Genomic DNA, 17087 nt, shown 5'->3' with positions numbered 1-17087 from the left:
ATATGTTACATCATACAATATATTATTAAATCTAATATATATAATATTATGTGTGTGTGTGTGTGTGTGTGTGTGTGTGTGTGTGTATATATATATATATATATATATATATATATATATATATATATCATTAAAAATAGTGAAAGTCTTTGAATAAAAATTAGTATAACACATATCGTTTATTTAAGTACTCTATTTCTTTAATTACATTTATATAATAATAATTCAGTAAAGTTAATTAAAAAAATTATTAAAATCTTTCGTTAGGTTTATATTGCCACCAAAACCAACAATGAAACCGTATTACGATCTAAGATTTCAATATTTTCACATTGAACTTTGACTTTAATTACATTATTCAACGTTTTAAGTTAACTTAAAGACAAGTTCATAAGTTTTCCGTTAATAAATTATTTTTTTACTTTTGAATTTAAAAGGAGTATAAATATTAAGTAAAGTCAGTTTTTCAATTGTCTGTTATATTTCTATGTAAATGTTACATAGTTGTGAAATATGTTTATTATAAATGGAATCCTTACTGTGACTATTTAGAAATTAGTTGAATGCAAGTGAACACTTTTTTTTTTTTACAAATAAATAGCAAACTACTAACCATCATTGTAACAAAATTATAATTTTTACACATATACTACTTGAAATTAATTCAATTTAATTCAAATTTCCATAAATAGTATGAGCATAATATTTTTTAAATATATCATTTCAAAAAAAACTATCAAATCTAACGTTTTACTGCATACGTAGTAAGTATAGTAAGGAAAACAAAATTTATATAAATTAAAATGTAATTTATAAAGGCATTTGTATATATAAATATAAATATAAAAATTTAATTTATGAATAAAATAAACATTGATTTACAAATTCATCCATATACAAACTCACATATCATCATTATTTCTCTCATCGTGCCTCATCGTGAGTCGTTATTTGTATTCCGCTTAAACAAGTAGACAAGTTTTCTTATGAAAATTATAAATTAATAAAGAAAAAAAGGAGGAATCATTTAAAGAAATTATTTCTGCGGAACATGAGTCTAAATTAAATTCAAGTTAAAAAAAAAAAAAAAGAGGTGTATCATATTTTTTGGGAATGGAAAATTTGTTATGACATACGAGTATACGTGTAATACCCAGTACTATGTACCACAAAAACGCACTTTCATGTAGTTTCAAGTATACCGCACCACTTAAGCTGTCAATTTAATCGTAAATTAACGCTGTGATACATTAAGTTTCCGGGACGTCAGCATATTACGAGGAAAAATGACGGCTTCACAAGTGGTGCAACGTCAGAGCTCGGATTTAAAATGAAATTGTTCGTTACATCCCGATTTTGTTACATACGGGCATGCATGTCCAGGGATTACCGTACGTTTTATATTTTTGCACTCACCTTTATATATCTAATCTTTTTTGTCGGTAAACCTTTAGTTCCACCCTTTTTTTACAGCTCCACTAATTTTGAAAATGAACAGTTGTTGAAAACACAAACACTTTCTTTCGTCAAATCACTTTCCATGTGTACCTTCTTTTACCCTCGCCCTCGCGTGAATATATGCGCCCGCGTTTTCTTTTCGAATTCCTATATATACATATTTATATTGGAATGCAATATATATATATATATATGCACATATATGTATACATGTACATATAGGAATGCATATATAGGTATATATATATATATATATATATATATATATGTATATATATATATATATATACCGACGTATATATACCTATGTATATACGATGTATATTACACAAAACGAAGAAGACAAAATGTAGAATATAAGAAAGATAGAGGGAGAGGGACAGATAGAGAGTGGGAGGGAAGGAGGAGAGAGAGAGAGAGAGAGAGAGAGAGAGAGAGATGATTCAAGACAACGAGAGAGAAAGAGAATAATAATGCGTTGCGACACCTACGCCGTATGAAGGAACTTGAGAATGGACAGGAAAAGAAATCATGTGCCAAAGGGACTCGAAAAAAATGAATGCACAGAGACGTTCGTTACTTCTATATAATCCGGCGTATTTCACTGAGACCAACGTCCTCGTCCGAATACCGGAATCCAGCAGCAACTAATAAAAAAAAGCGACAAAGTGAAAGAACAAGAAAGAGACGGCAACAGTGGTAGATATAGATAGAATATTTTCTTGGGCCGTTAAGTTGGTACACCGCGTTTTTAATTTCCAAATGTCGAACAGAAGATTCAACATCTAAAATACTTCATTTATAATGATTAAATGATATGAATAATAAAAATATCACATAAATATTTAATTAAATATCTCCGTCTTATATAGTCTAATTTTTTCTCATAATTCAACATATAACGAATGTATATTAAAAAATTTTGTTGTTCCTCGAGAGATATTTGAAAAATTGATGCACACACATGTACTCGCGCACGCACACACTCACGCACAGGCAGAAACACACTCAGGCACACACACTCATATACATATTTTAATTTTAACAGCTTCAAAAAATATTTTAAAAAATTGTTTGATTAAAAGAAAAAATTGAAATATTGATATTTATATAATTTTCATATTGAAAAAATACATTAGAGAATTATCCGTTTAAAAGAACAATATGTCTTGTATAATCTTATTTCTATTCCTATGAAATTGTAAAATAGAAAACAATAAATTATATAATAAATTATTATTTATGAATCATTATTATTATATTTTTGTAAAATATCATGATTAATGTTCGATTGAAGTAATTAAAAAATGAAAGTACTTAAAAACGTTAATATATTTTACTTTTTATAATATTTCATATTTGAGATAATAATTTTTAATATACAAATTTCATATATAATATTTTAACATTTATTGAAAATTTCATCAGTAAATTATCTTTTTTTATAGTTTAAATTAACGTAATTCTATATTAATTAGATTATTAATTTAAATTAAATATTTTCATAGCTTGAATGAGAAATTGCTTTAAGAATATTAAAATACTTTTTATATAATAATTCAATTTAATCACATTCCAATTAAATTAAGCTATGGTTGAATATTTACAATTTCATTTGATAAATGCTACTTATTGTTGAAAATAATTTTTTTTAGCATACAATATCATAATTTTATACATTTATACAATATCATACATTTCATTTTCAAAAATCCCACACTCTAAAAACCCTACGGGCACGTATAATACTCTAACGTAATATATATATATATATATATATATATATATATATATATATATATAAATATATACATATATGTATTTTACTCAAATGCTCATAATTCCTTTGTTGATTAAATCATAAGAATTTAAAATTTACCTAATATAATTTTCTTATTAGAAAAATTAAATAAATTTGACATTGCGCTACTACAGACTTTAATTTTAAATTTAAGTATTGAATTAATTGCGAAAAAACATGATATATTAATACAATATACGATAATTCATTCGATATAATTCTATCTCATATTCATAAGATGTATTTACCTTAGGTTCGGATTTCAAATATATTCTGTCGAATTACAGTCACAAAATTCGAAATAATAATTTTAAATACTAATTATTTTATAACAAAAATTTAATTACAGACATTATAAAAAATAATAAGTTTATTTTTCAACAAATATTCTTTTATGAATTATACGAAACAATTTTATATGAAAAATATAGTCGCTATATGGATTGAAATAAGAAATAATATTAATTTAATCTAGTTCCCTTATAATTACATTTAATCGAAGTACAAATGGCTAAAACGTCGATCAGTAGCAACTAAACGATTATTAAAATAATGCTTATTCAAAACGGGTAGCTCATATTATCGTTTTTCTAATTTAATAAAATCTCATTTTTCATCCCTATTATAAAATAATAATAATAATAATAATAATGCATTCTCATCTTTTCAGACTTAGTTTAATGCGTCTGATTAATTTGTTAAACACTATTTAACAGTCCCATGCACATAACGAGATATTAGCCGTAATAAGAAACCTCCTGGTAGATTAAAATTTTTAAAATAATTTATAAAATTAAATAAATTTTTAATGATCAATTTATTGATTGCACATTATATTTGTTAACGAAATACATGATGTATATTATATATTTCCTAATAGAAAACTTATCCACTACATTTTAGCATATTGTTTCTATAATTTACATTGGTTTTCCATGGAGAAGAAAATTGTATGACTATCAATACGAATTTCTTACACAAAAAAAAAGAAAAAAAAATGCATCTACAGTTTATTTCTATTGTATTTTTATGCTTGGTTATCGGCACGTCAGTTGTTATAATTCTAAATTATATTTAATTAGTGTACTGTAATGCGTTATGTCGACATTGAATTATTTTCATTTTCAAATTCATTTTCTTGATATTGTAATCATATTACGTATAAATTAAAAACTTTTAGTAAATTGAAGTGCCAATAAAATTCTGCAGAAGTTTTTATTTATATTTAAAAGGTAACTCGATATTATTTCATATAAATCTATTAATTAAAAAAAAGATTGTTTATATACATGATATAACAATTAATAAAAATTTATTTATAATCATTTGAAAATAACATATTTTAGACTTCTTCAAAACAATTAATTTGTAATAAAATGTTTATTATAATCGTATATAAGCCATATACGTATATTATATTAACATTTATATAAAATTATATAAAAATTTAAAGTAAAAAGAAAAACTTTGTAAATTTAATCCACATTCACTATTTGTTGTAAGTTATAATATTCAAATAGTATTATTAGAAATTTCTGTATATGTCTATTCTGTATAATAAATTGTGTATATCTATAAGATTATATATAAATAATTGTATATATATATATATATAATTATGTATATAAATATGTATAATTATTTATGTATATATGTATATTAAAAATAAACTTATACCATATAAAATTTGTGTACGTATCAATTTTGTTTACTTAAGGGTGTACAATTACCTTTATCTCATTTAAGGCGTTACTAGTTACTACAATTATATTAATATATAAATATATTACAAAATATATCTTTACAAGAAATTATTTTATGTATAATTATAAAAAAAAAATCACATAAAACCGCTTGTGTTCTTTATTATGAATTACTAACTTAACTAAATGATATTTGATGATTACATCACATGATTATTGATCAATTTGAATCTGCCTTTGATTCTAGTTTCAATATACTTTAATATATTGTTTTAAAAAAACACTTAAATTCAGAGTTGATTTTGACAATTGGAACATTTTGGTATTCTTCGATCCTTCATTCGTACTTTCTTCGTTTCTCGATTAAGTTCTAAAAATTAAAAATAATTTTACTAACAATGTTTTGTATAAAAATGAAATAAAACATGTATATTTATGAAAAGTTAATAATATGACTTTAATATTTATAGGTAATAAAGTAATCTTAATTTCATGTATTTATCAATCTAATGAATCTATTACTATTTAAAGTTCGTACAAGTAATCTACAGGTAATCTGATACTTAAAAAAAAATTGCATTCATTATATATATTAATATTGTAGAAGTTCAAGTATAAATAAAACAACCGAATAAAAGTTTTTTATGAATATTAAATTATAGTAACGCTTTATATATAACTGTTACAAATATTGTAATATTAATGTATAAATTTAAAATTTGAATGTTTACTAGCAGTCACTCGATATTAATCTAATTCCGAATGTCCGTCAAATATTTCATTAATGAATGAAACTTGAATCGACAGAACATTTTAAACGATGAAGAAATGGCCATAATAAGGTTTCAATGTTTTTCCCCATTAATCCGCGATTGAGAATAACAAATCCAATTATTAAACTAAAACTTGAAAATGAAAAATACAAGATCATTTCGAAACTTGTTCCCGGCGATTCTGTTCAGTGTCGCGCTTGTAGCAGCAGCATTTAACGGGCAGACAGGATAACGGAAGCGGGCAGACATGCACATAAACTGGAAAAAAGCAGGTGAACGAAGGAGGAAGCCGGAGTGGTTTGGAAATTCACGTACTAATTAACTCGGAGCCAAAGACTATCGGCTCGACGCGGGCGCTCTGAACCTCGCGCAGGACGCTGGCATTGAAGGCCAACGCGGCAACTCGTGCGAAAAGTTCCGGAACTCCGTCTCCAGTCCTGGCGGAAACAGCCCACAGCTCGGCCCTCATTCGTCGTGATATTTCCACAGCCTTCTTTTCCACGATGTCGTATACCTGGTTCGACTAAACGGTACCGTGGTTAAGCAAGAATAGATATATGCATCTACTCGCCAATGTTTCGGCTCAATTATGAAAAACATACTTTTTTTTTTTTATTAACTTTACCCAAATATCAACTAATAAGTGTATGAAACATCATTGCTACAGCGTATAATTAAGTCGTTTAATAGCTTCCGACAGATACGAACTTTCTCGCGCATAAGTATTGTCTTTAATCAACACTGCAGCTAATAATACAATTAAGACTGTATTGTGAGCTGCATACATACATAGTTACTTATAATTTTACAACTACTTGAATTTGTTCAATATTTTAATGTTTACCTTCGATTATACTTACCAATAAATCTCTTTTCGTACCAACAAGGAAAATGTGATACGGTCCGTTATTACAAGAATTTGCATCGCTCAGCCATTGTTGACAATGATGCAATGACATTAAACTGCCCAAGTCAAAAACTATCATCACCACTGTAAATATTGTCATTTAATTATAATAATTGTCGTTTCTCTGTTTTTGCTGATTGACAACTCTCGCAAACATTCTTAATTACGCTTTCACGAAATTAAAGAAATATATATATATATCTATGCGTATTTTTTTGTTTTTTGTTTTTTTAAGCATAAAATTCATTCATAAATAATTGGCCCAATAAATATTTTTATATGAAATTTCTTATAATTACCGTTAGCTCCTCGGTAATACGATGCAGCGATGCATTTAAATCTCTCTTGTCCTGCTGTATCCCAACTAAATGTTGGTTAACAAATCAAATAATTAACATATCAAATAAATGATTGTACTCGATGAAATTTAAAAATTTTTAATAACACGTAAAATCAAAATAGTATTAGTTGTTTAATCTAATGATACAAAAATACTACTAAAGCTATATCTATTTTTTCTTAAAAAAAAAAAAAGAAAGAAAGAAAGAAAGAACACGTAAAAGTAGCTTAAGATGAATTTAATATTTATGAAAATTTTTTTAATTAATTGTAATGAAATAGTTTACATTTTTCTTTTATACATACATTTGAAGATTAAAAGGTACACCAAGAACATCGAACTTTTCAACCTCGAAATCAACGCCTATTGTTGCTTTGTAATTGGTGTCAAATGATTTATGGCAAAATCTGAAATTTAAATATCATGCATTATGTATATATTTATTTATTTATGACTTGTGTATATTAAAAAATATAGATCAAGATAAAAAAAAATAAGCAAAATTGTTTTAAAATAATTTCATTGGCGTACCTACATAATTATTGTTCAAATAAAAAATTCATTTTAGTAAATAGTTTTATCAATGTTTAAGCTAATTAATTTTATTTCATTAATATTTCAATTAACATTGATGTAAACAAATATTACGTGACATTAGCATTGTAAGCATTAAAAAATAATTCAATCTACAAACTTGTAACCTAAGTGCATCATATATGTAAAGTATTTCAAAAGTAAAGCATTTACACATTTTAGTAAGTATAGAAAAATTGATTATATGACGAAACAATTAAACGTTAATTGAGATTTCATAGATTTATCATAGTCCCAATATGTATATACTGCATATCATGACCTGATAAAGTCACTTTGAGTCTTCTATAAATTATAAATAAAAACTAAATGCTCGTGAACCTCGCGCATATATATTAAAATGTATTGCTATTCGATGCTTCATTTTATAATTATTATCTACTTTATAACAAACAAGTATTTCATATGATCGTTAATTGAAAATTAAATTACAAATGAGTTCATTTGAATTTTTAATCATGTACTGCATTAAATAAGAATTATAGCTCTTTTTCAATTGTCACAAAGCTTTAGATACAAATGACTGAGTGTCTCTAGGCTACTAAAAATTCTAACTGCTTCTCTTTTTAGATTAAAAGTGTAAGGATTTTTTTTAGAATGTCTTAAAGCATGACTCACTACACGCTTGAAGGAACAAACCATTGTAACATGCATTCTTTGTTCAATGAATTTTAAATTTGAATACACTGTTAAATTTATATTTAACCAACAGTAGCAGTTTAAATCATATCGGATTCAAAAGATTTAACCTTTAATTAATTTTTTTCAATTCATTATTAAAAATAATAAATAGTTAATATATAAAAAATAGCAACAAATTACGGTATAATACTATTGTAAATTTACTTGATTACAATTAAATAATTATGATTACATTATTAAATTTAAACATTACTTAAAACACTATTAGACCATATATTAGATTAAAATATTTTCTCTTAAATTGTTCCATATAAAAATAACTGAGCAATAACTCCTAAAATTTAGTTTGTATTGCAGTTAAATTGCTATTTAAAAAATATTAATAATATATATTAATGAAAACACTTTTCTTAGTAGTATAAATTTGAACTACTAGACATAATAAAAATATACTTTTTATTTTAATATCATACAATACCATTAAGACATGATCTGAGGCAATAATCGTTATACAATAAATAAAAATAAATAAAAAATCTTTACAAGATTAATTGGATTTGCGAAAACATGATGATACAGTCAATAAAAAAACAATAGTTTCAGTCACAAATATTAAATTCGAACTCATTATATTAATATTTAGGATTATTAGATATATAACTATTTAGATTTTTCGAAATGTATATAAACTATGACATATCTTTTAGAAATAAATTTAATTTTAAGTAACATAATTATACAATAATTATACAATAATTATACAATGATACAAAAAACCAGTCAATTCTCAGTAAAAAATACTATTTGATTCATTTTATATATCATTTTATCCATCCTCATTATAAATATATGAAAATAAAGTGGAAAATCTTTGAAATGTCGGCATTAATAGGATAAAAATTGAATAAAAAGAGCAAACCCATATGAATAAGTAAAAAAATGTGTTTATGAATTATTGAAATGAAATGTTAATTACTGCTAAACATAAAACAATATATTAAACTATATTCAAAATATTAAAAAAACATGTCTATAAAAATTAATTTAATTTAGAATTCGATCTAGAAAAAATAAAAAAAAGTATGTTTATGATAAAAGAAAAAATGCTTTAAGCTTTAAAAATGTCGGATAAGAGAATCATTCGTGACGTAAAAATAAATTTTTAATTTATTAACTTAAACAAAATTATTAATTTAGAAAGCTAATAAATAAATTTTTATTTATATATAATATCAGCGAATAGGCATTAAATTAAAATTAAGAATAATTGTTTTTTATTGCAATGATACATTAAAAAAATTGATCAGCCCTAAAAATTACCATATGCACTTTTATAATTTTTTATTTAAAATAAAAAGAGAGAAAAAAAGAATCATCGCAATTATCGAGAATAACCAAAATATTTTTCACGAAATTTCTTTATTACATACTTGTTTTACTATTATGACAATCGGTATTCTATGTTAAATTTAATAAGCATTAGTATCCACCAAGTGAATGGGCATTATCACATGAAATAGCAGCACAGTGCAAGAAACCCATAATCTCGGCATCATTTATATTCACGCGATGAAATCTTTCATTGTAATCATCACATTGTACTTGCCGATTTACTAATGACGTCTTGCCAACAGCAACATCGCCCAGAACAATGACTTTGGAAATCCGAGGAAGCAGAGGTTGCGCAGCACAAACCCGACGTACAACACCACTGAAGTCCCGGTCATGGTAAAATGTTTTATCCGTTGAGTACGGTGCCGGCCACTTTCGAATCTATACGCATGGTTTCATAAATCTCGTAAATTGTTACTATTATCTTACATGTTATTTTGTTTTATTAACATAATATCGATAATTGATGCTCTCGAGATTTCAAATAATCGAATGACTTTTAGGCGCAATAGCAAATAAATTGTTCGATATAATGACAATTCAAGTCGATATATGAAATTCTTGCATCCATTATTTATTGCTTTTTTTTTTTTTTTTTTTTAAGGAAAAAAAAAGGAATATTTTTAATTAAAACATTCATAAGTTGATACTAAGAGCAATTTAGTTCTATTAAAAATTAGGATTCTCCCAAAAATATATTATTGCGCTTTTGAGTTACGGAGAAAAATAAGGTACGGCAAATTATATTTATATTTAAATTATAAATAGAAATATAGTCGTTTCATAAAGAATTAATCTTGAAAAACATAAAATCAATATATTACTCGTAACGAAATTTAATTAGATAAGTTCATTTTTTGCGAAATTCAAAACTAATATATTACAAATTATCAACGATGATCTAATATTAACGTCTATAATATTAGTCGATTAGCGTAATACTTATCTATAATAAATAAATGTTAAATAAATAAATAACTTATAAAGTACAAACGCTAACCTGAAACATGTATTTCAAAATATATTAATGAAATATATTACAATATCACTTGCTTTAAAAATATAAAAAAATAATACTGCAATGAAAACCACATAATATGTATTGTAGTATAGTATATGTATTATATGTATATGTAACACAGTATATGTACAATAAAAATTTGTCTATGTGTTTAAAATAACATTCTTCATAAAAATGTATGTAATATTATATATAGTCGACGTAGAAAAATTATTAATTATTTATATACATACGTATAAATTTCATATGACTTTGTAATGAATAACTTTAAAAAATTCTTAAAAATTCTTTAAAAATGAATAATATTATTTTTATATATTCGTATTATGTTTATAAATATATTTTTTTCTCCTTGAAACGCCCATCTTTTTAATGTAAAACAAGAATATGCAGATTTTTCTATAACAATGAAAATACTGTCTTTGAAGTTAAAAATTTTAATTATTACGTATTAAAAAGAAAAAACTTCATTAGCTAATTATTTTTTTATAAAAATATTTTGAATATACAAAAATATATAAATATTAAATAAATGTTAAATGTTAACATGTCGGCATATCATATATATGTATATATGTATGCGCATGTATATGCATATGTACATATGCATTTCAATATTAAAAGCAATAAATTTTTAAAATCCTAAATTGGTTTAATTTCTAAACTTTTCTCAAATAAAAGGTCGATTAAATGCAAACTAAATATCAGCATTAACTAATATAATACACGCATACACACACACACACACACACACACACATCGAATCTCTATGCAATGAATAAATAAATAAACAAGAATGGTGCTTCAATTATGCAATAGGTTAAATGCAATAGTTAATAACCGAATAACTTTGTACCGTTCGATCGCTGCTAATATCACTATTAATCATTTTGTAAATCGCAGAACGGCTCTCTAGCATCTCCAACCTGAGCTCAAATTTAATTCTGAGCTCTTCTTTATTTAGCAAAAGTTATTGGCACATCTCACCCTTAGCGCATCGAACACTTATGGGAAATATCATCCCGGTAAATAAATTGAATTTCAGGCACTCGCGATTTTTCACTAATGAACATTCAACACAATAAGCGGAAGTAGAAATCCAATGAAAATAAAACTGAAACAATAGAGGATAGCTCGCATGGGAACGCGATTACGGCGTCAGGAAAACAACTCGGTTGCCGCGGCAGGTGCCCCTAGTCAAATGACGTGAACTTTATCATTTCCAAGTTCGGATGTAGGCATACACAACACACGTGCACGCACTTGCTTATGCATATACGCTCGAGGGCGCAGGCACACATGCACACACACACAACGGTGTGTGTAAGAGGACGAGGGGGGGGGGGGGGGGGGGGGGGGAAGAAGCAGAAAGCATGAAAAAAGGAAACGACCTGCGTGGATTTATCATGATTGTTATTTACGTTACGAGATAGGTTGCTCCTGAACCTGCTTATTAAGTCAGTGCTTTTGCATGCATGCGTATATGCATTGAAATTTATTTTTAAAATTCATTGATTACATAAAAGAATGTATAGCTAGTTTAGCAGATAACTGTTTAAAGTCCTTTGCTTCTTCAATCAAACCATTTATTAGTATCGTACCATAGCGTATCGTAGAATAGCGTACGCGTTCTTTGTTAATATTCCTGTATTATCTTATTTATATAAAAATCCTGTATTATTATTTAATTTAATAGGTCATTTGAAAAATAATTGGAATACTTGATGATTATAGGGACTCGTTCCTATGCATGCACACTATTCATTGTTAGTGAGCATTAAAATTATATGATTATATTTGTCCAAGTTATTTCAATCTTAATTTTTAAATTACATTTACAATTTAAATAATTAAATGAAATCTTGTAACTAATTAATAAACGAAATACAATATAAAGTATGAATGTAAGTATAGTATTTAAACGAAATAATAATGATTATACGTAAAAGTTACTGATATTCTTCTCCAATCTGTTATTGTTAATTTAATGAGATTAATTTAATTATATAATTTGAATATACAGCTAAAATAAAAAAAAATAATAAAAAACAAAAAAAAACACGAAAATGATATATTTTAGAAATATGGTCGGATGCCTTATGTTTTAAAAAATCTTGGAAAGCATTGGGTGAATGCAACACCCCTACATACTTGATGAATGTATATATTCTTGTTGTATATATTAATGGAATGGAATGGAAAAATGTATATATTCTTATTTTATAAATATACTTATAATTATTATACATAAATACACTCGTATACTTTCACATTGGTATTTATTAGAAAAAAAAATCTACAGTTAATTATTCGGTGATTAAAAGTTAAGATCTAAGAATACGGAAAAATTGCTCCACTAAAATATATAATCTTAAAGATATTAATCTGAAATTTTAATGGATTGAATACAAAATCACTAAAGCCTTAGGATTATATTTACATATTGAAGCAATTGATTTTCACAACTTTAAACGAATTTATCTTGAAATAGAATTTTCAAAATCAAATAAGATTTCTTAAAAACTACTGGACGATTTTTTCCAAAATTTGTACATTTCTTACATTTTACTTTAAGAAAGAAAAAATTTTCAATCATTTAATTTATATTTTAATAAGAAATATATATTTCATAAACAACAAATAATGAATATGTAAAATATCAAAATCATATTTGAGTTTTCTTTATAGATAATTTAAGTCTAAATAGCACTAATAATCTTAAAATATCATCGTAATATTAATTCTCATTTGTAAGTATTTTTAAAAAGTTAAGTTCGTAAATAAAATTATTAATAAATAAAATATTTTTAAATTACGATATTACGATCTTTTATTATAGAGACAGATTGCTTTTACATTATAAAAAAAAAAAATGTAATTAAATAATTTTTATATTTAATGTATATGTAAATGGAAATATATACATTGCAATTACATGAAACGTAATTTGTTACAACAAAATAAGAACTATTATTCATATAATAACTCATATAAAATTTATAAATATTTAAAATTTAGTACCATATAAAATAGACTTATTGTCCATCTTAATTGTATTATTTTTTTTATCACTAGCTTAGATATTGAATCGAAAAAATAGAAAATTGACATTCAATGAAATCAAAAAAATAATAACAGTTCCCGAATATTTTTACAGTACTGTAAATAATATGTGTAAAGAAAATATATATATAAAAAAATTGATAAATATTTCATTTTTCCAAAGCCACTAACACTATACAGATTTTTGTAAATAAATTATTCTTGAATTATTTAGTTATTTGTTGGAATATAGTGTAGTACGAATAACATGTCTGTGCCACCATGAAAACAAATACGATAAAAATACAATAAATAATATAATAAAGAATACAGCAAGCGGACTATTTTATTTTCAGAAATAAAATTTTTTTTTTCCAATGAAATAATAGTCGATAACATTACTAAGTTTCCAAAAATATATTATCATTGTTACATACATCGTATAAATATGGATTTCTAAGATTTACATGAATTACTTGGAAATATTATCAAACGATCGTATTATCACACTTTCGATTACTTTTTAAAAATGTAAAATGCGCGCGCAGACAAGAAATTACACATTTTCAATCATTTGTCAGATCCGTTATTATCGTTATTTTTAAAAATAATGTCCGTAAGTAAAAAGAACACATTACTTTCTATAAAATACAAAATAAGATCTTTTTATTACTCGTGGTTTTTATTTTTCAGACTGTAAAACAAAAGGTAAAATATAAATTTAATATTCTAACCTGCAACAATGTTATTATAACAATTTGTAAAATAATTAAATTTAATTGTAAGCATTTAACTTGTTTGTGATTATAAAAATATTACAGCAGCATGTTCAAAGTGAAAATAAAGAGGTAAAAAGGAAAGCAAGTATTTTAGATTTATCAAAATATTTAGAAAAAAGTATTAGAGTTAAATTTGCTGGCGGCAGAGAAGCAATTGGAATTCTCAAAGGCTATGACCCATTGTTGAATCTTGTATTGGATGACACAATTGAAAATATTCAAGGTTACAAATATATTTTATTCTTATTTGTTTTCAATAATTTATATTAAACAAACGTGCCAACAAATGAGTTTTTTTTTTTTTTTAATATCTTTTCTAATTAATGATTAATTTTAAATTGTTATAAGAATATGTTGGGCATTAATTCTCTTAATATTTTATAAATTCAACAAATATTCTTCTTCTGCTATAAACATTAAATTGTTTAATATCTTGCCACAGATTCTAATGATCCATACAAATTTGTTGAAGATACAAGAATGTTGGGTCTTGTAGTATGTCGAGGAACTTCAATAATACTTATTAGTCCAACCGATGGGTTGGAATCCATTTCAAATCCATTTATATAATTAGAATATTAATATTCGTTATATTTCATCTACATGTAATTTATTAACACAACCTTAACTATTATATTTTTATATTTTCTATCATGTTCTAAGATACCAATATTTTTTATAAATTGTAAAAAATGTATATATGTACTTAATAAACAAATATTTTTTTAATTAATCAGTATTTCAAAAACTTTTATTAAAAATTTATTCATTGAAATTTTCTTCCAATATCAGTTGTTGACGTTATATGTAAAAATTCATTATTTACCTGTTAAAACATATTTTATTTATTTTTATAGAAAAAAGAATCTATTCACCATTAAATGAAACAAATTACTTATGACACTCTTTTTAAATATGTTTTATATGATTGAATAGTATTGCAGTAATTAATAATTGATTTCTCAAACTTATTGCTCTATAAAGTTCTTTCAAATATAAACAAAAATATTATTTATTTGAATAATTATAAACATTGACATCGATTATAACGACGATATTATAGGAAAAGCAAACTATGTCTGAACGACAGTTTCAACGAATCACGTAGTACATCGTACTCTGCTAGATGTCTTCCGGTAGTTTTGACTAATAAACTCTTTTTATACCAAAATGGCTCCGAAACCTAAGTCCACGGATAAAGCAGGTAATTTTAATTCAATTTATCAGGATAAAATGATTTAAAAAAATAATATTTATATATAAAAAAAAATTTGTACTTTACAATTAAAACTTTTCAATTGTTTTAATATTCCGAATGCTTTTATAAAGTAATAATCTGTTTAGCCATGTGGTCTTCTTTTATCGACAATTGTTTATCGCATAACTTAATTTCATTATTTTAATTTTAGTAATTATTGTATTAAAATGATCTTATTTAATTATATATATGACTTTTAGAATTTTGCAATTGTTTCATTTCAATAAAAATATTATGGAAATTAATATAACCTCAAAATAAAAAGCAGGTACTCATCCTTACTCCTTTCTTCTTTTATAGGTGGTAAATCCGCTGAAAAAAAGGGGTCGGAGAAAAAGACAGAAAAGAAGCCAGCAACGGCAACTTCTTCGTCTTCTAAAGTTTCAAAATCAGACAAGAAGGCAGCTCCAGCACCTGCTGCGGCTAAAAAAGCAGTGGCTGCTGCAGCAGCAGCAGCAGCAGCAGCAGCCGCCAAACCCGCCCCAAAACCAAGTGCAAAACCGGCACCCAAGCCTACTTCAAAAACAGTTACTACCAAGCCTGTGGTTACAAAACCAAAAAAAAATGTTCAAGGACATAAAAAAACACCCAAAGGTAGAAGCGCAGCACATTTACAAAAAGCTCTCAAGGCTCAGAAAAAGGTCAAATTTAATTTTTAATAATTTTAATATTGATTTACAATTAATATATAAATGTAAAAATTTATAGCATTCATATAATGTGTAAACAATTTATCAGATTATCATATTCACTTTTTAAAAAAATGATGAAATTATTGTGTGGGAATCTCTTTGAATTCCATGAAAATTGCTTATTAACACAAACTGATGTAGAAATATTAAATTAGTGTATTTAATTTAATTTCAATTCATATATTTAACTAAAATATTATATTTTATAGATTTTAAAAGGTGTACAAGGATCCAGAGTTCGGAAAATTAGAACCTCTGTGCATTTTCACAGACCTAAAACATTTAGGCCACCCAGAAATCCAAAATACCCGCGTAAATCAGTCCCAAATAGAAATCGGTAAATATAATTAATGCTTAAAAATGATGTATTAAAATTACTATGATATACATTAATTTTAGTGTATTCAATTATTGAATACAGTATTTAAGCTAATACTCTAATTTCAATTTTTATAGTATGGATGCTGTCAATATCATCAAATTTCCATTAACGACTGAAGCGGCTATGAAGAAGATTGAAGATAACAATACTTTGGTATTTATTGTACACACACGTGCTAATAAATACCATATTAAATCTTCGGTTAAAAAACTATATGACGTTGATGTTTTAAAAGTAAATACTTTAATCAGGCCTGATGGTAAAAAGAAGGCCTACGTGCGTTTAACAAGAGATTACGACGCT

The 17087-nt window shown here is 25.1% G+C and overlaps 4 protein-coding genes across 4 annotated transcripts in view; 2 read left to right on the top strand and 2 right to left on the bottom strand.

Moving 5' to 3' along the window:
• Positions 1 to 2093, bottom strand: part of Cpr (Cytochrome P450 reductase) — a 28506-nt gene extending 26413 nt beyond the window's left edge. Inside the window, exons 1-2 of the mRNA XM_011498441.1 lie at positions 2039 to 2093; positions 1417 to 1605 (exon numbers count right to left, since the gene is read on the bottom strand). The gene's annotated coding sequence lies outside the window, so the exon portion shown is untranslated. The remainder of the gene's footprint in view (positions 1 to 1416; positions 1606 to 2038) is intronic.
• Positions 2094 to 5087: 2994 nt separating this feature from the next.
• On the bottom strand, positions 5088 to 11827 carry LOC105361313 (RAS oncogene family member RabX5). Its single transcript, XM_011498439.1, has 7 exons — positions 11488 to 11827; positions 9825 to 9991; positions 7288 to 7389; positions 6942 to 7006; positions 6596 to 6726; positions 6051 to 6258; positions 5088 to 5332 (listed from the first exon to the last, which is right to left on the bottom strand). Exons 1-7 carry the CDS (start codon positions 11548 to 11550, stop codon positions 5253 to 5255), a joined length of 816 nt encoding a protein of 271 aa, XP_011496741.1. The 5' UTR covers positions 11551 to 11827; the 3' UTR covers positions 5088 to 5252.
• Positions 11828 to 14283: 2456 nt separating this feature from the next.
• On the top strand, positions 14284 to 15028 carry LOC105361639 (U6 snRNA-associated Sm-like protein LSm7). The gene is made up of 4 exons (XM_011498890.1): positions 14284 to 14289; positions 14367 to 14381; positions 14495 to 14675; positions 14895 to 15028. The coding sequence occupies exons 1-4, from the start codon at positions 14284 to 14286 to the stop codon at positions 15020 to 15022; spliced, it is 330 nt and encodes a 109-aa protein (XP_011497192.1). The 3' UTR covers positions 15023 to 15028.
• A 532-nt stretch (positions 15029 to 15560) lies between these two features.
• Positions 15561 to 17087, top strand: part of RpL23A (ribosomal protein L23A) — a 1755-nt gene continuing 228 nt past the window's right edge. Inside the window, exons 1-4 of the mRNA XM_011498889.1 lie at positions 15561 to 15656; positions 16011 to 16351; positions 16612 to 16739; positions 16859 to 17084. Coding sequence (XP_011497191.1) covers positions 15623 to 15656; positions 16011 to 16351; positions 16612 to 16739; positions 16859 to 17084 — 729 coding nt within the window. The 5' untranslated portion in view covers positions 15561 to 15622. The remainder of the gene's footprint in view (positions 15657 to 16010; positions 16352 to 16611; positions 16740 to 16858; positions 17085 to 17087) is intronic.

This window comes from Ceratosolen solmsi, unplaced genomic scaffold, assembly GCF_000503995.2.
Source record: "Ceratosolen solmsi marchali unplaced genomic scaffold, CerSol_1.0 scaffold30, whole genome shotgun sequence".
NCBI lineage: Eukaryota > Metazoa > Arthropoda > Insecta > Hymenoptera > Agaonidae > Ceratosolen > Ceratosolen solmsi.
This window is presented reverse-complemented; position numbering and strand designations above follow the sequence as displayed.